At 45.7% G+C, this 22,672-nt stretch overlaps 1 protein-coding gene and 1 long non-coding RNA gene across 6 annotated transcripts in view; one reads left to right on the forward strand and one right to left on the reverse strand.

Moving 5' to 3' along the window:
• LOC119252022 (class I histocompatibility antigen, Gogo-OKO alpha chain-like) overlaps nt 1-22,352 on the reverse strand; it is a 33,725-nt gene extending 11,373 nt beyond the window's left edge. Inside the window, exons 1-4 of one of the 5 annotated variants that reach the window (XM_037519266.2) lie at nt 20,165-20,282; nt 14,071-14,218; nt 343-381; nt 43-193 (exon numbers count right to left, since the gene is read on the reverse strand). In XM_037519266.2, coding sequence (XP_037375163.2) covers nt 43-193; nt 343-381; nt 14,071-14,076 — 196 coding nt within the window. In that variant the 5' untranslated portion in view covers nt 14,077-14,218; nt 20,165-20,282. Of the gene's footprint in view, nt 1-42; nt 194-342; nt 382-14,070; nt 14,219-14,901; nt 15,039-20,164; nt 20,292-22,247 lie in introns of those variants that run through there. The other 4 variants (XM_054698512.1, XM_054698513.1, XM_054698514.1 and 1 more) reach the window with 4 other exon arrangements.
• On the forward strand, nt 6,314-13,659 carry LOC129146408 (uncharacterized). The gene is made up of 3 exons (XR_008553099.1): nt 6,314-6,795; nt 9,566-9,763; nt 13,240-13,659. It is a non-coding gene; the product is annotated as an uncharacterized LOC129146408 (long non-coding RNA).
• Nucleotides 22,353-22,672: the final 320 nt, after the last annotated feature.

The following is a 22,672-nucleotide window of genomic DNA, read 5'->3' on the forward strand; positions in this document are numbered from 1 at the left end:
CTCCCTCCTGGGGCAACAGTGTCCAGCTGGACACGCACTCACCCTCCGGGGTCTCCATCAGGGCCAGGGGCCCCCAGAGCAGCAGCAGGAGGGTGAGGGGCATCACACCCCATCCAGGGGTCTGGGGAGAAGGAGTCCAGGAGGGTCCTTGGAGACTTTGTAACTGGAGCAGCAATGATGCTGATTGTCTTCCCTGGACACCCCCAGGAAATGGGGAGAGAGAATGGGGTGAGTGTGGGGTCATCAAGGCTGCACCACCCCACAGAGCCTGTGAGAGGGAGACATGATGCTGTGACAGTGTGACATCCACAGACAGGGAAGGCTCCAAATTCTCTTCCTCACCTTATGGAGGAGTGGATTTGGGCTGGGAGAAGCAGCAGCCTGGAGGAATGAAGAAAATAGAAGTATTTTCAGATAATTATGAATATTGATACTAAATAAAAACTGTACAGGTGGTAGTTTCTCAAAGGTTATTTTGAGAGTGAAACCTGAAATAATATCATGGAATATTTCCTTACATTCTCTTACATTTCCATAGGCCTCTGGCATATTGGTTGAAACTTGTGCTAATGTATGGCTTTTTTTAAGGTGATACATTGTCTCACTAAGTTACATAAATCTTTAGTGCTGATTACACTAGAGTCAAATTATCAAAAAATGTTTTATTTTTTAATTCCAAATTCCAAAAGAAAAATTCATACTATAAATTGACAAGTAGTGATGCACTCAATTTTTCATAATTCTGGATTTCTCTGAGGGCTTATATTTTATCACACAAAATTACTGTCATTTGCCAGTTGTTGATTTTCTTCAAGAAACGTTCATTCATTTTGAGGAAAGTGTCTGCTAATCAACCCAATTTATATCACCTTAGTTTTTGTCATTCATCCCTTCAGGTAAGATTGGTATTGCTCACAAATAAAAAGTCTAATTCATCACATACAAATATTTTCCTCAGCACACAGTGCTTGGGAAAGCCACACAAGTGTTCTGTGTGTCCTTCCAGCCCAGCACACCACATATTTTAAAATGTGTAGTTGAGGATGATGCAATAATGAAGATAACTTTTAATACTTTTTCCAGTACATTTTCAAGTGAAACTGGCTTTCATTTTTTGTTTCTGCAGGTAAGTGCTGGTGAAGAATTACTACTTCTGCAGTGGTACTATAAGCTCCACTCTTACTAAATTTTACCTCAGCAAATGCCAAAAGAGTGACAAGACAAATGGCATCTAAGTGATGTTTTGAAAAGTTTTATGTCATGGATCCCATGAAAGGTTCTGGGTGACTTCAAGGGCTCCACAGACCACACTTTGAGAAATGCTTTTCTCAGGAAACCAGGGAGCATCTCCCAAGTGTTCTCTGCCTTTGTCTCCTCATCACTTCCCAGCATCCCTCTCCCTGCCTGGCTCCTGCCTCCCCAAGATGCCTCCCCTGCAGATACAATGGGGAGCAGAGAGAGGACCCAGGACACGTGGAGTTTGCTCTGTCATGAGAGATGGACACTGAGTAAAGGTAACAAAGACACGTGTAAACCCCACCTGAGCCCCGTGCTGGGAGGAAGGAGCATGTTTATTGTGAAAGCAGAGAAGCAGGAGTGCTAACAGGTTGGACCACTATTATCAATAGTATGAACAGATGTAAAAAAAAAATATTAAAAACAAATTAAGCATAAGGAAAACAGAATTTATCTCTTTCTACATCTGTCACTTTTGCCCCTGACACACATTTTCTGGCCCCATAGAACCAGCCTGTCTGCTCTTCCCTCAGCACCCACCACCCCACCATGACCTGCCCCAGGACTCAACCAAATTGAGGAGGCCTGTAGCCTAATCTGGTCCTTCCTGGCCCCATCCTCATGCTCACCTGCTCTTCCCCTCATTTATTATGCTCTGAAGGACAGGCCTCCCCAAGATGTTCAGAAAGTTGTCCCCAAGACAGGCCACTTTGGCATGTGAATTATTTCCATCTGAGCTTTATCAGGGGTTCATCTTAAGAAACGTTTACTACTTTATAACTTCCTAGTATGAAAACTGGTGGTCTTAGCCCAAATTGGGGTTATTACTAGAAATGAACTTTGTATCTGAGAAACCTACCTATATGTCAGGGCAAACATAATCGTAGAACATCTGGTCTTCATCATATGAGCCACCCTGTCCTTGCCATGGGATCCCCTTCTCTCTCCTGGAGGTCCCAGGCCCTACTCACTCCTTAGCTCAGGAGACACACCCTCCTTTCCTACAGGGATTTCAGACACTCATTTAGATGTAGATTCCTTATGCATATATAGGTAAATTTGGTTATTTTCTAGTGCTAAAATATAAAAAAGAAGAAAAGATTTTATAAAATTTCATGTGCTCAGAATAAGAGTTCTTGAAAATTAGAGATTTGATCATAGAAATGAATAAATCAGTAGATGAACTGGCACCGGCCATGCTACTCATGTCCTCTGACAAAGGTCCAGGCATGGGGCAAATTCCTGAAGTCAGGAATCTCCTTAGCTGACTCCTGCTAGAGTCTTCTCATTTGTTTATGGGTGGCTTCTACTGAATGTGGCAATTGTTGAAATATGCCTTTAGAAGTAAAACTGCAAATGCTGTATGACCAATTACTAAATAACTAATTGGGCAACAATGGCCTGCGTGATGGGAACAGTACATTCTTAAACCATTAATAAACTTCTGCCTGAAGGCCGTGATTCAGAATTTGGTTTCATTGTAACAAGTGATATGCCACACTTAAAATCTTTTGGGAACTAAAGGCTGTAAACATTCCCAGCCAAGTCTTTGATGTAGAATTGTGGTCTTTAAAGACAGAGACCATCTGGAGAGGAGTTTTGAAGTTAGAGGTAGCAGTTAAAGTTAGAAACAGCAGTTAGTTGACAAGATAATCAGGGAAGTAACAGGTGAAAATATAGCCTTGAGAAAGTAAAAGGAGTTTCCCTTTTTTTTTTCCTTTTGAAGCTTGTGGTTAGATAAGGGTTAGTGCAACTTATGTGGCACCAGAATTCTTTTTTTTTTTTTAACTTTTTTACTACTTTTATTAAATTAGAATAGATTAGTTATAGGAATAAGAAGTTTTTTTGATTTTAGCAGTAATTGGACTTGATTACCAATATATAAGGTGATTATTGTTGTGCCCAAGATCAGCAGACTCGGCGAGCATAGCCTCCAAGAATCCAAAGACAGCCGATGCAAACACAATAGGGAGTTTATTACAGACTCGAGTCCGGGCTCATGGCACCTACCAATGCAGCAGCAGATATTGAGAGCCCAGAACAGAGGAAGCAGGGCTCTTAAATAGGGTCACAAGCAGGCACGAATTTTGAAACAAGCTGGCAATTACTCATTGGCTACTACAAAGGCATTTTGGTGTGCACAGTTACAGTTTCAAACTGATTGGACTGTTAGAGATGCTGTCCCATTTATGGATAGGACTGCCCTCATTGGCGGCTGTGGTGTTCTGCTTTTTCATCACCAGTGAGGGTTGTGACTAGAACTATCTCCGAATGCGGCTGTACAAGTTGTGTTTGCTATATCTCATGTGAATGCGGCTGTACAACAGATCATGTGACATGATCAAGATGTGGATGATATACAACTAATGTGGAATGCGGTTGGACTAACACAATTGATGGAGACTAACATTCAAGATATACAAAATGGTGAAACCTCGGCTAAGCTTGGTTCCACAATTATGTTTGTTAATGTTTAAGATTTAGGAATTTTATAAATTTTGATTAATTAGTAATTTAGCAGTTACAAAGGAATTAGGTTTTAGTCATATAAGTTTTTTGTTGTTTTGCTATTTTTTAGCATTAACAGAATGATTACTGGGCAGTGGAAAATAAAATGATTGTCAGTGGACATTTTTTATGGTCATTGTATTTACATTTAGAACTAAGTGAAATGGCTATTATCACCTCAGCAAGGGGTCAAAGGTCCCCAGGCCAGTTTGGCCATGCTGTGAGCCATGCTACTCATGTCTTCTGACAAGGGTCTGGGCATGGGGCAGATTCCTGAAAAGTCAGGAATCTCATTAGCTGACTCCTGCTAGTTTCTCCTCATTTGTTTATGGCTAGTTTCTACCATTGCTAAAATATGCATTTAAAAGTAAAACTGCAAATGCTTTTTGATCAATACTAAATAACCAATTTGATGGCAAATGGCACTGCATGATACAAATATTACATTTTTTATAAAATTAGTAATTATCTGCCAAAAGGCAACATTTGGCCTTACATTAACAAGTGAAAAAACTTCTGGGAACAAAAAGCTGTAAACATCCCTTGGCCAAGTCTCTGATATGGATAGGTGGTCTTTTGAGGCAAGGGCTAAATGGAGAAGGAAATTCTTTTACTTTAGAGTTAAAGATAGCAGCTGAGTGGCAGATGCAAGCCCTGCTCCAAGTATAAGAAAATTTCTAATAAGCCAGGAGGCGCCATAGCTAGCTCCTGCTAAATTCTTCCTGTTTGTTTAGGGCTGATTTCCCTGGAGGTGACAATTGGTATGGTAGCTGTTAGAGTATGCATTCAAGAATAAGTCAATAGGTCCTCCCCTGGTGGCGCAGTGGTTGAGCGCTGGGCTGCGAAGCTGGGCAGCGCGGGTTCAATCCCCGGCCACCAGTGAGGGTCCCTGCTCCCTTCAGCAGTATATTTCGTCAGTCTGCCTGTTCTGTTCCCTGCTCTGGCTCTGGTGAATCCTCTCACCCTTCCGCGCTTCTGACTGTACCCAGTGCTATAAATAAATAAATAAATAAATAAATAAATAAATCTTAAAAAAAAATAAAATAAAGAATAATAAATGTCATGACCTCTGCAGGAGGGCAAATAGACCCTTAGCTGTTCTTGAGAATGATGTAATGATTGTTATCTTCCTGCCTTAATGCATATGCTTATGCACTCTCACAGTTTGCTTGAAATGTATAAATAAAGGGCTGCTGAGACCCTCAGCAGGATGATGTCTGTACCCTGACCAAGTGTCTGTGTCTCCTCACTCCCCCTCCCCATCATTCCACAATTGCGCCAATGCTCCCCCATCCTTCAGGAACCCCTGACACCCAGGCTGCTGTGGCTGGCTCGCGGCATGGCCGGTTTTAAAAAAAGTGCCTGGGTTGTTAGTCCTTTTTTTACTTGAAAGCACTTGCTTATGTACTCTCAAGGCTTGCTTGCTCGAGATGTATAAATAAAGAACTGCTGAGACCCTAGGCAGGAGACACTGCACCCTGATCAAGTGTGTCTCCTCACTCCCCCACCCCCTCATCCCCTCAAGTGGAGATGCTGTCTTTTCCTGCAGGGACCCTGACAGGACAGTTTGCTGGAGCTGGCTTCAGGCAGATGAACTGAAATATTAAAGTCTCACTTCCACTAAATAACGTAAATGGAAAAGAAATGACAAGCAAAGAGAAGACCTACAAGAAAGTGAGTCTATGGACTAGGAGATTCCAAGTAGTTAATAATACAGGTGTCTAGGGCCTCCCCGGTGGCATGGCAGGTTGAGTGCAGTGCTGTGAATCTTTCTGCAGTCTCTGCAGCCCAGGTTCAATTCCTGGCCGGCCAGGGAGATACCCACATGGCACGGCAGACTTCTGTCTCTCCCGCTGCTCCCCTCAGCAGTGTTTTCTGTCTGTCTGTCTGTTCTGCTCCCTGCTCTGTCTCTGGTGAATTTTCTTACCCTCACACACTTCTGGCCTATACCCCTGTACTTACATAAATAAATCTTTAAAAAAAAAAATACAAGTGTCTAAAAGAATGGAAGGTGGAAATGATGAAAAAAATTCAAGAAAATCCCTGAGCACTCACAGATAAAATGTGCACGCTGGGTGTCCTACCCAGTTCCTCCTACAGAGGATGAGCAGCCCCACACCATGACCTGCCCCAGGGACTTTCAGAAAGAGGCTGAAGAAGGACAGACCTTGGGACCCTCAAGAGACAACTCAGGCCTGGAGGCCAGAAGACCCTGGAGCAAGGCCTGCCAAGTCCTCAGGGGAATCCAGCCCAGAGTCTGTGTCAGGCCCAGTTGAGGGAGGCGCTGGAGGCACAGACATTCACTTCATCTGTGCGTGGTCTCAGGGGTTACTGTCCACGTCCCTCCTCTAGTGGGCAAAGGACACTAATTGGCAAAGGGGAAACAAAGATGATGGACACAGAGAACAGGACACAGGAAAATCAACCACAGGGGAGCAGGGACAGGAGAGAGGCCAAGGGTGAGGTGGGGGATCTGGGCCTTCAGCCCCACCCAGGTGAGCAGGCCCCACGCCCGGGGAGGCAGGACTGAGGCTGTGGGACAGGGGTCTGCCTAGGATGAAGTGGGCTGGTGTGTGTGATATTATAAGCATGAGGCCGGGGCAGCAATGAGGCGGAGGGAGGAACTTGAAATTGTGGCCACCTGCATTCAGGCAACCCACATCCGGGGAGCTGGCTCTACTGGGTTTGCACTGTGCCTGATAAGCAGCCATGAAAGAACAACAAGCTGCAAGATAGAACATCTTTGAAATGCAACCTCACTCCACCTCCCACCAAGGCCAGACTCCTCCTAATAAAGATTACCCTCATCCCCTGAGAGGCACAACTTCTCTGACCTCTGTGGGGGTCAGTGAACTTCACCGGGGCGCAATAAACTTTTTGCCTGTGAGAAATTTAGCCTGGTTTTCCTTTTCTTTACCGCGCCAATCCTTTCATCTTGGTGCTGAACCCAGGATGGCTGCATCCCCTGGCGCTGAGGCCGCTTTCCTGTCCCAGGGACCTCTCTTCTCCATTGCAGACGCCTCACATCCACCACCGACCTTGATTCCTGGGGTAAGTCATCAATCTGACTCTCCTTCCTAGGAGGCCCTCGCCTCTGGCTATCTGGCTCCTCCCCTAACTCCTTGTTTGGTCAGCTGTCTTGAAACCGTGGGCCCACGTCAGCTGACCCCCTGTTACACCTAGACCGGATTTGGGGACGCCCATCCAGACTAGGTGCCCGGTTTAAGGCAACAGGTGAGCGGTGGAGACATCGCCCTCATCTGTCTGTCTCCTGTCCTATAGGCAACAACAGAGTGGTGGAGACATCCCCCTCACTTGTTTGCCCCCTGCTGTTGGCCAGAACCTAATCTTGGACGCTGCAGTCCTGGGTCTGTGCCCCCTGTAGGCCAGGTCAGGCTCGTGGGACGCTGCGTCCTTGCCGCAGACCAGCACAGCAGTAGACGATGAGGCCGCCTCAGGGTTGAGAGAAGCGTGCAGGGTGGTCAGGGATTCAGCAAAAGAAATGACAAACAGACACACTTCAAGAGAGTGTAAATCTGAGTGTAATTTTCTTTGAGTTGGTGACCAGTATATATACATGTTTTCTAAAAGCATAGGAATGGCGAACATCAGTGAAGAAATCAGCTTGCTTATAGGTTTAGCTTATCATTGACAGGGCAGTGATTTACATCTGGACCCAGGCGCATTCCTAACTAGTTAGGCTATTAATTTTTCTTTTTATTTTATGTGATTACTTTTTGTTTAAGCTACTCACTACCACTAAATTACTATTAATTAGCACGGGTGAATTTTACTTTTCACAATGTAATATTTTTATCATTAAGATTAATACTAACAAGGCTAAGCATACAACAGAGAAATTATTAAGCTAACAGTTCTATTAATACACAGAGTTTAGTAACGTTTCGTTTGAATTAGCCTAGTTATTAGATTTTATATGTTCTTTTTTAATCAGCAAACCAATGACCTTTTTAGACAGAGAAAGAGAAAAGATTTTAGAAAGAGAAAAGATTTTAGAGAGACAGTTGTATTAGAATAAAGTTTGTGGGCCTTGAGAAGGTGAGATAAGGTTCCGTGCGGTCAGCATTCCTGTAGTGGCTCTTGGGGCCGTTATCTTTCAACAGGCTTCCATCTTATCTATGTCTTCGGGGGTTTGCTGTTCTCCCCCTGCTTCAGGGAGTTTTGCTGTTCTCCCCCTGCACGCTGGTTCCTTGCCCAGCCGGACCTAGGGACCTTGGCGACAGCCATTAGCCCTAAGGGTCACTGCAGGGGGAGGTGCAGCAGTCCTGACACTGTGCCCCCTGTTGGTTGGGAAAAGGAGCTGGGTTAGCCATGGGGTCCGCAAATTCTAAGCCTGAACCGGCCACCCCTCTGGGATGCCTTCTCTCAAACCTCGATCCGCTGGGGCTTAGGCCAGATCTGCACCTCAGCGTCTCGTCTTCTCTTGCAACACTGCCCGGCCTCAGTGCCCATTGGAGAATGGCTCTCACTGGCCAGAACACGGCACCTTCAATTTCTTGGTCCTTACAGACCTTAACAACTTCTGTCACCACAATGGAAAATGGTCAGAGATCCCTTATGTCCAGGCTTGCTTTTTCTTGCACTGCCGTCCCTCTCTCCTAAAAAGCTGCCACGCTTTGTAAGTCCTCCTTGCCCGAGACTCCTCCCACTCTTCTCCCTCCCGTAACCCCATCCAGGACAAATAAAAACTGCCCTCTCCGGACCCCCTTTCAGCATTTTCTGATCCTCTAGATTCTCTGTCCTCACCTCCCTCAGCTCCCCAGAGACCCCTGCCTTACCCGGAACCTGCTTCAGCCCACCCTCCCTCCATGGCCCCCAACCAATCCAGCCCCCGTCCTTCACCTCCTCCTAGTCGCCACACCTGCTCTCATGATCTTCTCTTCTTTGCCCCCTTAGGGAAGTGGCAGGGACTGAGGGAGTAGTTAGGGTCTATGTTCCTTCCTCTCTGTCTGATCTCTCTCAAATCGAAAAGCATCTTGGCTCTTTCACTAATGACCCCACTAGCTACATCAAAGAGTTTCGTTATCTTACCCAAGCCTATGACCTGACGTGGCATGATGTACATGTTATCCTCTCTTCCAACCTGACCTATCATGGAAAGGAACGTGTTTACCAGTCTGCTCAAGACCATGCAGATCAGGTCCACTTGATCGATGCAGCCATGCTCCCCAGCCCAGAAGCAGTTCCCCTCCAACAGCCGGGGTGGGACTACCAGACTGACACTGACGCGGCCACCAAGGCAGGGCTCACCGAGACCATTTTATTACCTGTCTCCTGTCTGGTCTCCAAGACATGGCACACAAGGCGGTAAATTTTGATAAGCTTAGGGAGATCACCCCGTCCACCTCAGAAAACCCAGCAGCCTTTCTTAGCCGCCTTACTGAGGCCCTTCAGCGGAACACTAGGTTAGATCCTGATTCACCTGGAGGTGCCACAGTCCTGGCTACTCATTTCATATCCCAGTCAGCCCCGGATACCAGAAAAAAGTTTAAAAAAGCTGAGGATTGCCCCCAGATCCCTATCCGAGACCTGCTGAACATGGCCTTTAAGGTTTTTAACAACTGGGAGTAACAGGACAGGACAGATAGAGAGACCCGTAGTTGCCAAAAGGCTGAGCTTCAAATTCAGGCCTTGGTGGCTGCCTTGAGACCGTCATGCCCAGCTCCTCCAACCACCGTAGCAACTGCCGCCTGACAGAGGATGACAATGGGCCTCCATCAAGAGCCCCTGGGACCCTGCTTCAAGTGTGGCCAGGAGGGCCACTGGTCCAAACATTGCCCCAAATCACACCCTCCACCAGGACTGTGCCCCATCTGCGGTGTCCAGGGTCACTGGAAAAGCGACTGTCCCTCTGTGCCTGGCTGTGGTGGGCCAGTCCTTCCGGCCCCTGTGATCCTGCCACCGGCGGTCTTGGGTTTGGCAGCTGAGGACTGAAGAGGCCTGGACTCATGGACCCTGATAACTTTCGGGGAGCCCAGGGTAACAGTCAAAGTAGCAGGTAAGTCCATTTCCTTTTTGGTTGACACAGAGGCTACCTTCTCTGTCCTCCCCTCCTACCCAGGTCAGACTTATCCTTCCCAAATCTCAGTTATGGGTGTTGACAGCCAACCCTCTCAGCCTTGGGCTACTGGACCCATCCTTTGTCAAACAGACAGCAAGTCGTTATTTCACTCTTTCTTAGTCATGACTTCTTGCCCCACACCACTCTTGGGTCACAACCTCCTAACCAAACTAGGGGCTACTCTTTCATGGTTCCAAGACCCTAGCGCTGCTCTCATCCTCCCATTGCTCCAAACATCTAATCCTCCTCAGGACTACCCGCTGTCTCCTTCCACTGTCGACCTTGTGGTCTGGGAAATCTCTACCCCGGTTGTGGCTATTCACCACCAACCAATGCTGATCTCTCTCAAAGACCCCACCTCTTTCCCAGCCCGTCCTCAGTTCCCTATCTCCCTAACCCATCGGTGAGGTCTCAAACCCATCATTCAATGACTCCAGGACAAAGGACTTTGGGTTCCTACTAATTCACCCTGCAACACTCCCATCCTACCTGTTAAAATGCCTGACGGCTCATACCGACTAGTCCAGGATCTGCGCCTTATCAGTGACGGGGTGGACCCCATACACCTTGTTATTGCTAATCCTTATACGCTTCTCTCACACATACCTCCCTCGACTACTCATTTCTCAGTCCTAGACCTAAAGGATGCCTTCTTTACTATTCCCCTTGACCCAAAATGTTATCATCTTTTTGCCTTTATGTGGGAGGACGCTGACACAAACACACCTCAGCAACTCACCTGGACAGTCCTGCCTCAAGGGTTTAGAGACAGCCCTCACCTCTCAGGACAGGCCCTCGCCATGGCTCTAGCAGTCTGTGATCTCAGTCCTGGCACTCTCCTCCAGTATGTAGATGACCTCCTTTTATGCAGCCCTTCACTGGAACTGTCAATCACTCACACTGCATAGCTCTTAAATTTCTTGAGTACTTAGGGATACTGGGTCTCACCTTCAAAAGCACAGCTCTCCGCCTCTACTGTTACCTACTTGGCCTTAGGGTCCCTCCCTAAGGCCAAACAACTCACTGTTGACCGCAAGGAGGCTATACTCTCCCTCCTGGTCCCTGAAAATGCTGAACAAATTCTGTCCTTTCTGGGTTTGGTGGGATTTTCCATCACTGGGTTCCTAATTTCGCCTTCTTGACCAAACCACTATAGAGGCTGCAAAGGCTACCCAGCTACCACTGAGCCTCTACTGTTACCTACTTGGCCTTAGGGCCTAAGGCAAACAACTCACTGTTGACCGCAAGGAGGCTATACTCTCCCTCCTGGTCCCTGAAAATGCTGAACAAATTCTGTCCTTTCTGGTTTGGTGGGATTTTCCATCACTGGGTTCCTAATTTCGCCTTCTTGACCAAACCACCATATGAGGCTGCAAAGGCTACCCCCCAGGGCCCTCCGGACACCAACTGAGATGCACAGGGCCTTCCTCCTTTTACAGACAGCCTTGCTCCAGGCTCCGGCCTTAGCTCTCCCAGACCCTGAAAAGCCATTCCGGTTATTCACAGATGAACGACAGGGTATTGCCCTAGGTGTTCTGGTCCAACCCACCGGGCCAGTCCAACGACCAGTTGCTTATCTCTCCAAACAAATGGATTCAACGGTAAGAGGATGGCAGCCCTGCCTGCACGCACTAGCAGCAGCTGCTCGCCTCGCCAGGCAGGCCCTGAAACTCACACTGAGTCAACCCGTAAATGTCAGTTCTCCACATCAGCTCCAGGACTTACTTACTCACCAGGCTCTCTCTCCTAACGCCCTCATGTGTGTTAGACTCTCACACCCTCTTTATCGAAAAACCCTCTGGTCACTTTATCCCAATCTCCTATTTTAAACCCAGCCACTCTGTTACCACAACCTGACTCTCCCCTGTCTTCCCACGCGTGTGCTGAGGTTCTGGAGGAATTGCGGTCACCTTGTCCGGGTCTCACTGACACTCCCCTTCTACATGCAGAAAACATCCTGTTTGCAGACGGCAGCTCCTGTATAGATCTGCAAGGGAAGCACAGGACTGCCTACGCAGTGGTGACTGAACACCAGGTCTTCGAGGCGAACTCACTCCCTGAAGGGACCACATCACAAAAAGCTGAGCTTATAGTTCTCACCCAAGCACTTACTCTCTCACAGGGAAAAAGGGTCACTATACACACTGACTCTAAATATGCTTTCCTAATAGCTCATAGCCATGCGGCAATCTGGCAGGAACGTGGTTTTCTGTCCACCAAAGGATCTCCTATCATTAACGCTAAACTTATTTTCAAACTGCTCCAGGCCCTCCAGCTACCAGCCGAGGTGGCCATAGTTCACTGCAAGTGACACCAATCAGACTCTTTGGAGGTGACATGAGGAAACAACAAAGTGAATGAAATGGCCAGGGCCTTGACAAGCCCTGGATAGCCTTCTGTCGCACCTGTTCTGTTTCTCTCTTTATGCTCTATCTCACCCCTCTATAAGCCTAATGAACGGACAAATCTTCTTTCCAAGGGTGTCACTGAAGGACAACAAGGTTGGATTACATTTAACAATAAATTGGCTCTCCCAAACAGCAATCCTCTGACATTACCCAAAAGGTACACAAGACGCTGCACATTGGGCCACACTCACTGGTTCACTTTGTTCTTTCACCCTTCACACTAAGATTGTCTGGGAGACCTGCTCCCGCTGTCAAACTTGCTAGGGGGAATACGTCCTCCCTCCTTTGTAGGTCATCAAATGAGGGGACATCTCCCAGGACAAGACTGGCAAGTCGACTTCACCCACATGAAGAAAATCACAAGAAAATCAGATGCCTTCTTACTATGGTAGACACATCTCTGGGTGGGTGGAGGCCTTTCCCGCCACTAAAGAAACAGCACAGGTGGTAGCTGAAGCCCTAATTAACCACATCATTCCACACTTTGGCCTCCCTAACACTATCCAGTCGGACAACAGACCTGCCTTTATCTCCAAGATAACCCACTAGGTCTCCTCCTCCTTAAGCTTTACTTGGAAACTACACATTCCCTACCGACCTCAGTCTTCTGGTAAGGCAGAATGGGTCAACGGTTTAATCAAAGACCACCTAACTAAACTTTCTTCTGAACTCCACAAATCTTGGATTGATTTATTCCCACTAGCCCTAATGCGCATCTGGACCACCCCACCGTGGCCCTCTATTTCTGAGCCCGTTTGAACTAATGTATGGCAGACCTTTTCTCATTAACCAGAACAGAAGGGCTCTGGAGCTCCTAACAGCCGGAAAAGGGGGTACCTGCTTATTCCTCAAAAAAGCTCTCACAATTGGCAAAAGACCTTGAACATCAGGTACATCTCCCCTTTTGCCTGGCTGAGTAGACCTCTGGCTGCATGGTTACTCTCCCTGGTGGGACCACTAATTCTAATTTTGTTATTTTTTCTCCTTGCCCTTTGTATGCTCCAGTTCATCCAAGCCGCATTCGAGAGATGACTCGCACCACCTTCAACCAACTACACCCTACTCAAGCCTCCCCACCAGTGAGCCAGGCCATTGACCTTGCTTTTTGACCTCTCTTCCTCACATTGCTCCACATCAGCAGGAAGTAGCCAGAAAGAATCCTTCACCCTTTATCCTATAACTAAAAGGTCAGAATGTAAGGTCATCGATGAGGCAGAGGGAAGAACTAGAAACTGAGACCACCTGCATCCCGGCAACCTGCATCCTGGGAGTTGGCTCTACCTGGTTTGCACTGTGCCTGATAAGCAGCCATGAAAGAACAAGCGGCAAGAGAGAACAACTTTGTAAAGCAACCTTACTCCACCTCCCACCAAGGCCAGACTCCGTCCTATAAAAGATTACCCTGTGAGAAATTTAGCCTGGCTCTCCTTTCTTTACTGTACCAACCCTTTCAATTGTTATAAGGCAGGGAGAGGGGCAGCCCAGAGCCCGCAAACCTGCCTGCTTTAGATAAGTTCTGCCATCTGCCGCATCAACACAGAACATGTAAGATTTTAATGGGAAGGAACTTTAATACAATTAGCAAACAATACAGGAAAGGCGAAGAATATAGTTTCTAAATTAAGCATCCAAAGTTACCCATCCCCTCTTGGGTAAAACTCTACCCAAATGGAATTGGCCCAGAGCAAGGCCCCAAAGCCTGCCACAAGTCTAAAGCTACTTCTAGTGGGGACGCACAGAAAAGGGTCAGAAATAGCCAGACAAGTCTTCTAGGAAAAGAGCAAAATCAAAATCAAGATAAAAGCTGCCATTGTCACCTCCCCACGGGTGTCTCACCCACATCTGTGTCCAGTCCACAACCAAGAAGCAAGCGCAGTTTCTTCATGTGTCTCTTGGCTCCATGTGCCTGCTCAAGTTCTCCTTCCGGCTCCATCCTGCTTCCTTCCTTCTTCAGCTCTTGAGTTAAATTCCAAACCTCGGATTTCTAGTGAGAGTCCAGGAACAAACAATTTACAAAATAAGCTCTTAATCTGTCTCTTCTCCTGTACACCTCATGGTTCACAAAAATAATTGAAGTCGGGCCTCCCTGGTGGCACAAGGGGGTAAGCACCGCACTATGAAGCAATCCGCACCCAATGCAGCATGAGTTTGATCCCCGGCCGGCCAGAGAGGAACCCACATGGCACAGCAGACCTCGCCCGCTGCTCCCCTCAGCAGTGTATTTCAGTTGATCTGCCTGCTCTGTTCCCCACTCTGTCTCTGGTGAATCTTCTCACCTCCCCCCCCCCCCCGCATCTCTGGTCTGTACCCCAGCTCTTGTATGCATAAATAAAGAAATCTTTAAAAAAAAAGTTAAAGCCAACAAGTCACTCTTAAAAATACAAATTTGAGATATGTTTTATCTAAAGGAATTGGTAAATACAGCTTGTAAATTTAATCAATAAAAATGTCTCAGTGTTTTCACAGACAGAATAACTACTTCTTGGGCCTCCCTGGTGGTGCAAGGATTAAAGACAGCTGTTGGGACTATTGCCAGCCTCTGCAGTGCAAGTTGTATCCACAGCTGGCCAGGGTACAGCCAACCTCTCCTGCCTACATGCTGCTCTCCTCTGTTTCAGTAGATCTTCTTGTTCTGCTCCCCACTCTGTCTCTGGTGAATCCTCTCACCTGCCATACTTCTGGCCTGTACCCCAGTTCTTGTATACATAAATAAATAAATCTTTTTTAAAAAATAAAAATAACTACTACTTAAAACTAATACACATGGCCAAAGTTTTAAAATGAGAATCAAAAAGTGTGTCTCTCACTGTCTTATGCCGCTGATGGTTTCATTATAAATGGCACCTATATAAATTCTAAGAAAAAGCCCCAAATTTTGAGATGGTGATCTAAAATTTTGGTAATCAAAAACTAGTTCAAAACTTAATGGTTGATGCTGTCTAGGCAGGGGTTAGGGCAACCTGGAGGACCATTCTTTGTCTTCTGAATTTGTTGTAGGGACTTCATAGTCAAAATATTCAAAAGCCCCACAAACATTTCTATTGAAATAAATAACATACAGAGCACTGCACAGCTCAGTGATGCACAGCTCAAGGAAAAGTTATAAAATGCAAAACATTTCCAAAGTGAATGCATGCGCACAACTATCAGGCAGAAGCATCCAGAAGATTTCCCTTTGGACCAGTTACTCCTCTACCCTCAAGAGTGATGTCTACTTTGACTTCTAACAGCACAGATTTGTTTGCCCATTTCAAATTTTATGTAGCAGGAATTATTTGCCGCATTCTATAGTATGTCTGGTTCTTCGGTTCGGCATCATGGTTGTGAGATTGCCCCATGCACTTGTGTGTAGGTGTGGGCTCTCCATTTGTATTGCTACAGAGGGCTCCCTGTACAAATGTTCCACAACATCTTCACCTATTCTGCTATTGATAGACAGTTGGGGAGTTTCCAGTTTTTAGCCAGTATGCCCATGCTGTTATTCACATTCTAGGGTGTGTCTTTCAGTGAACATATGTCCTTATTCCTCCTGGTTACATACTCAGGAGTTCCAATGCAGAATCACTGGTATTCAAATGATCAATATTGGTAGAAATGGCCATATGGTTTTCCAAAGCAGTTGTATTAAATCACACTCCACTCAATAGAGTAGGAACTTCAAAAGTGGTTTCAGACCCATGTCAGTGTCCTGGGCAAATTTTTAAACTTCTCTTAGCCTGTGTGTTTTCCTCGTGAAGGGGGACTTCTATAAGGACTCAGAAGAAGGTTTACCCTGTAAGGACTTTATCAGTGAGAGCTTGCTCTTTCCCAAAAAATCTTGGGGTCTTTAGAAATCTTTTTAGGTAACATGTATGATGAAACTCAACAAGTTACATGTAGGGCCACCTTGCCCTATGCTGTCTTCTTGTATGACTGGCTGTATTCATGCACATGGGACTACTTTTTAATTTAAGTAACATTGTTTTATAACATTATGTAAGTTTCAGGTATGCATCATTACAAATGAACATGTGTATATACTACATAAGTTCACCACTAAAGCTTAAATTTATCCTTTACCATACAGCTGATCATTTTTATCCAACTTGCCCTCACCCTTTCCCCTTCACTTTTGCTAACCATTAAATTGGACTTATAGTTGAAAAAAAAAAAAACTTAATGGTTGAATTTGAAGCATGCATACCTTATGGTTATAATATTGGGTATCAATACTTTATATTTCACTGTCTTTATTTTAAAAAGGAAGGACTCAGTATTGAGGAAAAAAAGAGTAATTTGACTTAGTCTACATCAGAAAAGATGTTTGCATTTTGATGATTATACCTAAACTTCTCTTGATAAAATGCTTTTCTAGGAAAAGCCCCAAGTGACTTCTTTCTTTCCCCTTGTACTAGCAAAATTTAAAGATGACGCCTATAGCCGAAAAGGGCAAGTTACTTAGCAGTACTGAGTTCCTCACAGGTATTTAGAAAATGTATATGAGACTTTCTTTCCCCTTGTCCTAGCAAAATTTAAAGATGAAGCTTATAGCCAAAAAGGGCAAGTTACTTAGCAGTACTGAGTTCCTCACAGGTATTTAGAAAATGTATATGAGATTAAGTCTCTGATGTTTCTTGTTTTTCATCAATCTGTCTAGTACTTGCCTAAGAAAGAAACTTGGCTTATGGGACTATTACAATTATCAACTCTGGAATTAATTTAAAATTACAGCCCTGGGCCTCCCCTAGTGGCGCAGGCAGTTGAGCGCCATGCTGTGGGGCTGTCCACAGCCTCTGCAGCGCTGGTTCTGCAACAGGGTGGTCCCCAGGAAAGGGGAGGTTCCCTGCCCCACCCAAGGGAGGGTGGAGCTGAGCAGGAAGAGGAGAAGCTGCAGAAGAGACTGAGGAAGGAAGCAGGATGGAGCCAGGAGACCTGGAGGAGGCGCATGGAGCCTAGAGACATGTGAAGAAACTGAGCTTGTCTTTTGGTCGTGGACTGGGTGACACAGATGTGGGTGAGACCCGTGGGGAGGTGACAATGGCAGCTTTTATCTGGATGTTGATTTTGCTCTTTTCCTTCCGGGCTTGTCCGGTTGTTTGTGACCCTTTTCTGTGGGTCCCCACTGGAAGATGTTTTAGACTTGTGGCAGGCTTTGGGCCTTGCTCTGGGCCGACCCCATATGGATGGAGTTTTACCCACGAGGGATGGGTAACTTTGGGTGCTTCATTTAGAAACTAGACTCTTTGCCTTACCTGTATTGTTTCCTAGTTTTATTAAAGTTCCTTCCCATTAAAGTGTCATATGTTTTGTGTTGATGCGGCGGATGGCAGAACCCATTTAGAATAGGCAGTTTGCGGGTTTGGGCTGCCCCTCTCCTTGTCCTATAACAGATTGATCCCGGCTGGCCGCTGAGGGTCCCACATGATGCAGCAGACCTCTCCTGTCGCGCCCACTGCTCCCCTCTGCGGGAGCCATGCTACTCATGTTGTCTTATTGTAGAGCAACCCCGATACAAAACAGGTTAATAAAAGGTTCATTTACAAGGGAAGGGGAAATGAGGAAATGCACAGCTTAGAGAGAAAAGTGGGAGACAATGTTTTAAATGAGTCCTACCCTATCCGCCGATCAGAAATCCCAAAATGGCGCTCTGAGAGCTGGCCTCCAGCCAGGAGCCCTGAAGCCAGGAGGCGAGCTATAGCAAGCCCCCCAAGGCCCACGTGTTTGGTTTTTATATCCAACCTGGCTGCCCAACTCCACCCTCAGGTCCCAGCCACCCTCCCTTTGGTGGTGACGGGATTTGTCTTTCCCAATGTCTTGATGGCTTTAGTCTGGAGTGGGGGTGGGGTCCACAAAGTCTGTATGGGATTAGCTCAGGACATCATTTCCCCCTAACAGTCTGACAAGAGTCCGGGCATGGGACAGATTCCTGAAAAGTCAGGAATCTCATTCGCTGACTCCTGCTAGATTCTCCTCATTTGTTTATGGCTAGTTTCTACCATTGTTAAAATACTCATTTAAAAGTAAAACTGCTAATACTGTATTACTAAATAACCAATTTGATGGCAAATGGCACTGCGTGATACAAATATTTTTTTATAAAATTAGTAGTTCTCTGCCAAAAGGCAGTAATTCAAAATTCGGCCTTACATTAACAAGTGAAAAAACTTCTGGGAACAAAAGGCTATAAATATCCCTTGGCCAAGTCTTTAATATGGATATATGGCCTTTTGAGGCAAGGGCTAAATGGAGAAGGAAATTCTTTTACTTTAAAGTTAAAGATAGGGGGTTGCAAAGCTGCTCAAGGTCTCTGCGGCGCTGGTTCAATCCCTGGCTGCTCCCTGGCCACCAGAGGAGGGTCCCACTTGGCCTGCAGACCTCTCCTGCCACCCGTTGCTCCCCTCAGCAGTGTCCTTTGGTCCTTCTGCCTGCTCTGCTCCCAGCTCTGGTTCTGGTGAATTCTCTCACCCTCCCGCGCTTCTGACTGTACCCAGTGCATGTATAAACAAAACAAACAAATAAAACATGCCTCTATTAAAAAAAATTAAAAAAATAAAAATAAAGTTAAAGATAGCATTTGGGTGGCAGATGCAAGCCATGCTCCAAGTATAAGAAATTTCCTCATAAGCCAGGAGGCACCGTAGTTGGCTCCTGCTAAATTCTTCCTGTTTGCTTAGGGCTGATTCCCCTGGAGGTGACAATTGGTAGAGTAGCCCTGAGAGTATGCATTCCAGAATAAGTCAACAGCAATTTTGTGACTGATTGAGTTGATAACCATGGCAGCACAAATAATGCACTTGGAAATAGTCAGTGTTACAACTACTGATATGTCACTGTATTAACGATTCTGAGAACCAAAAGCTATAACCAACCCTGGCCCTGCCCCTGATGAAATGTGTGTAGTTCTTTTAAACAACAATCAACAATTTTACAGAAAAATAAATTTTCCCTTGATCTTAAAATTAGATACGGAAACTAGGAAACTAGGCTGACGAGAGATAAGTATAGGAGTAACAGGTAGAAAAACTCTTCTGTTAGATTAGGAAAATTCCTCCCTTAATTGAGAGCTTGGGGCTGGGGAAGAGTCAGGGCATCTTCCCTCCCCCAGGTAACTTCCTGTCCTTTTTTTCCCCTAACCTGGTTATTCCTTCACTATGGCAAACATATGTTAGTTTCAGTCACATAAGTTTTTTGCTAGTAATAAAATGACTGTTTAAGGTGAATGACTATTCTAAGAACACTTTTGTTCAGCAACTGTGCCTTCTTTAAAACAAAGAATAATACAGCGAAATAAGCCAGAAAGAAAAAGAAAAATACCGGATGGTCTCACTCATAGCAGGAATTTAGAAAACATAAATAAGGGACCAGGAAAAAGACTAATTAATACAAAGTAAAAATCAAAATCAACAAGCAACTATAAACCAGAGACACACTACGGGAGTTGGGGGGGAGGAGAGAGGCAGGGAGAGAAGGACTAGAGTCAAAATAAGGGGGGGGCAATTGTATGGGGAATATAACCAAAATGAAAATGCATACATTGTGCAAAAATGAAAAATGATCTAAGTATTATATATATATATATATATATATATATGATCTTTTATGTTTTGTGTTGATGTGGTGGATGGCAGAACCTATTCAGAGTGAGACAGGGCAAGCTAGGGTTATTAGGCAGTTTTAGGGACAGTGCAGGAGGGGACCTCTGAAGAATTTAGGGAGGCTTCAGAGATAAGGACAACCAAGGGAATGTAACCAATTCTGTTGTAGAGCAACCCCGATACAAAACGGGTGCCTGACTGTGGGTCCTCACCCGCGCGCTTAAAAGGACTTATCAATGCTCTACTGCAGGCACACGTGAAAGGTTAATAAAAGGTTTATTTACAAGGGAAAGGGAAATGAGGAAATGTACAGCTCTGGGAGAAAATAGGGAAATAAAGTCTTAAATGTGTCCTACCTGATCCGCCAACCTGGAAACCCAATAGTACTATGAGAGCTGGCCGCAAGCCAAGAGCCCTGAAGCCAAAAAGCTCCCCCAAGACCAACATGTCTGGTTTTATCTCAAACCTGGCTGCTTAACTCCACCCTCAGGCCCCAGCAACCTTCCCTTTGGTGGTGATGGGATTTGTCTTTCCAATGTCTTGATGGCTTTAGTCTGGAGTGGGGGTGGAGTCCACAAAGCCTGTATGGGATTAGCTCAGGACATCCTTTCCCCCTAACACTCTCACTGGTTTTGATAACAAATTAAGGGCTGTTTATGTAATCTAAAATCTTGGTGCTTTTTAACCCTCAGGTTACATGAGAAAAAAATCTTTTCATGTCAGCATTGCGAACCCTCGTCAAAGAAATAGCTCTGTTCTTAAAAATCCTTAGCAGTCTGAGTAATTAATTATTTTATAAAAATCTGTAAGTTGTTAATCCTATGATAACTTCCTTGATACCAAATATTCTAAAATGTTAAAGTCTTTGTCCTAGAAAGTGTTTTCCTTGTAAAAACAAACTGGGTCAATCTGGGTATATTGATAAAAATACACAGCACAATAAATTTTAGTCTTCCTTCCTATTCCTCTATTAGGACAAGACATTGTAACCAAATTCCAAACTAAGTGTATTGGCTCTTCTAGCCACTCCTACAAAAGGTAGAAATAATACAGAAGCCCCAGGTCTCCAAGGTAATGATACCTGACAAATAGACTGCTGTGGACCAGCACAGCAGTGAACGATGAGGCCGTCTCAGGGTTGAGAGACTGCGCAGGGTGGTCAGGGATTCGGCTAAAGAAATGGCAAACAGACACACTTCAAGGGAGAGTGTAAATCTGAGTGCAGCTTTATTCTAGTCAGTGGTCAGTATATATATGTTTTCTTCTAAAGATAGTATAGGATTGTTTATCAGTGAACTAAGCCAGATGGCTCATAGATTTATTATTGACAGGGCAGTGATCTATGTCCGAAGCTACATCTAGACCTATTCACATTCCTAAATAGACAGGCTATTAATTCTTATAAGTATATTTTAGTTGCACTAACTATCACTTACTCGTTTCTACTCATAATTAACTGTCATGGGTGAATTTATAATGCAGTTAATATCATAGGTACTAAAGACAAGCACATAATAGAAGATTATTAAACCAACAATTCTATTATTAATGTTTCATTTGGATTAGCCTGTTTATTAAATTACGTATGTTTTTTAATTAGCAATCAATGACCAGAAAAAGGAAAGAATTTAGAAAGACAGTTGTAGCAGAATAAAGTTTATGGGACTTGAGAAAGCAAGATAAGCTTTATGGCAGCTTTTAGTGGTCGTTATGTCTTAACAGGCATCCAGTTTATTTATGTTTTAGGGAGTTTTGCTGTTCTCCCCCTGCGCGCATGGTTCCTTGCCCACACCGGACCTCAGGGACCATGGCAACAGTCATTAGCCCTGAAGGTCACTGCAGGGGGAGGTGCAGCAATAGACCTTACATTCATGTCTCTAAAGACACCTATTCTGCTTTATCAAACCTTGGCCCTAACAGGGTAAACTGTTAAACATGTTTAAAAAACACCTTTAATCTGCCATTGTGGCGATGGGAATCCCTTCACAAATAAAAGCTGATAATGGACCTGCCTACATGTCCAAAGCCTTTAACTCTTCCTGCTAGAGTGAAATATTCAACATGTGCCTGGCGGCCCTTGTAGCCCTGCAGGACAAGCTACAGTTAAAAGAGCCAACAGGCTCCTTAAAACATAACTTATAAAACAAAAAGGAATCGAGAGAGCAAGTTGCCCCCACGGGAACAAATATATAAAGCTCCACTTACTTTAAGCTCCCTAAATTGCCATCCCTCCGCCCTAGCAGCTGTGCAGGCATCTCACTCCTGCTGAGTCTGGACAAGACCGGCGGTTTGCACCGACCCCGCTGCCAGGACCAGACTGGCGGCCTGTCCCATCCCTGACCCGGATGGGGGCGCTGCTGTCTGTCCCCGCAGGCACAGGCTGTGCGCCCTGACCAGGAGTTGGGTCCCACAGGGGTGAATCCCACTCGGGAGACTCACCCCAGCGCCGGCTCCGCGTCTCCCCACAGCCCCAGGGCGCGGGCGGGGACCTGGGCAGCCGCACCCTCCGGTGCTTCCCGCGCTCCCGGCTGCCCTTGGCTGTTTGCGGGTCTCTCCGCGGGGTCCTGGCCTTGCTCCGGGGGCGCCCAGTTTGCAATCCCCCCAGCCGTTAGCTCAGGGTTGCCCACATTTCCTGCCGCAGGGCGTGGTGCCTGTTCTCTACCCTGCTGGATCTCTAGTTTGCTCTTGTTTTTTTCTCTTTTCTGGGCCAGCTTCGTGGGTGGGGCAGGGCCACAGGTTCTGCTGCTTTTCTCTCTTCTCCTCTTTCATATGCAACTTTCCTCTCCGGCAATTTTTAGCACCCCCAGTTTATCTTCTGTGTCTCGGTTCTCACAGGGACCTGCCGCTTTTTCCCCTATTTATTG

The sequence above is a fragment of the Talpa occidentalis genome, unplaced genomic scaffold (genome assembly GCF_014898055.3).
Source record: "Talpa occidentalis isolate TD23 unplaced genomic scaffold, MPIMG_talOcc4v2.1 talOcc4.2, whole genome shotgun sequence".
In the NCBI taxonomy this organism is placed as follows: domain Eukaryota; kingdom Metazoa; phylum Chordata; class Mammalia; order Eulipotyphla; family Talpidae; genus Talpa; species Talpa occidentalis.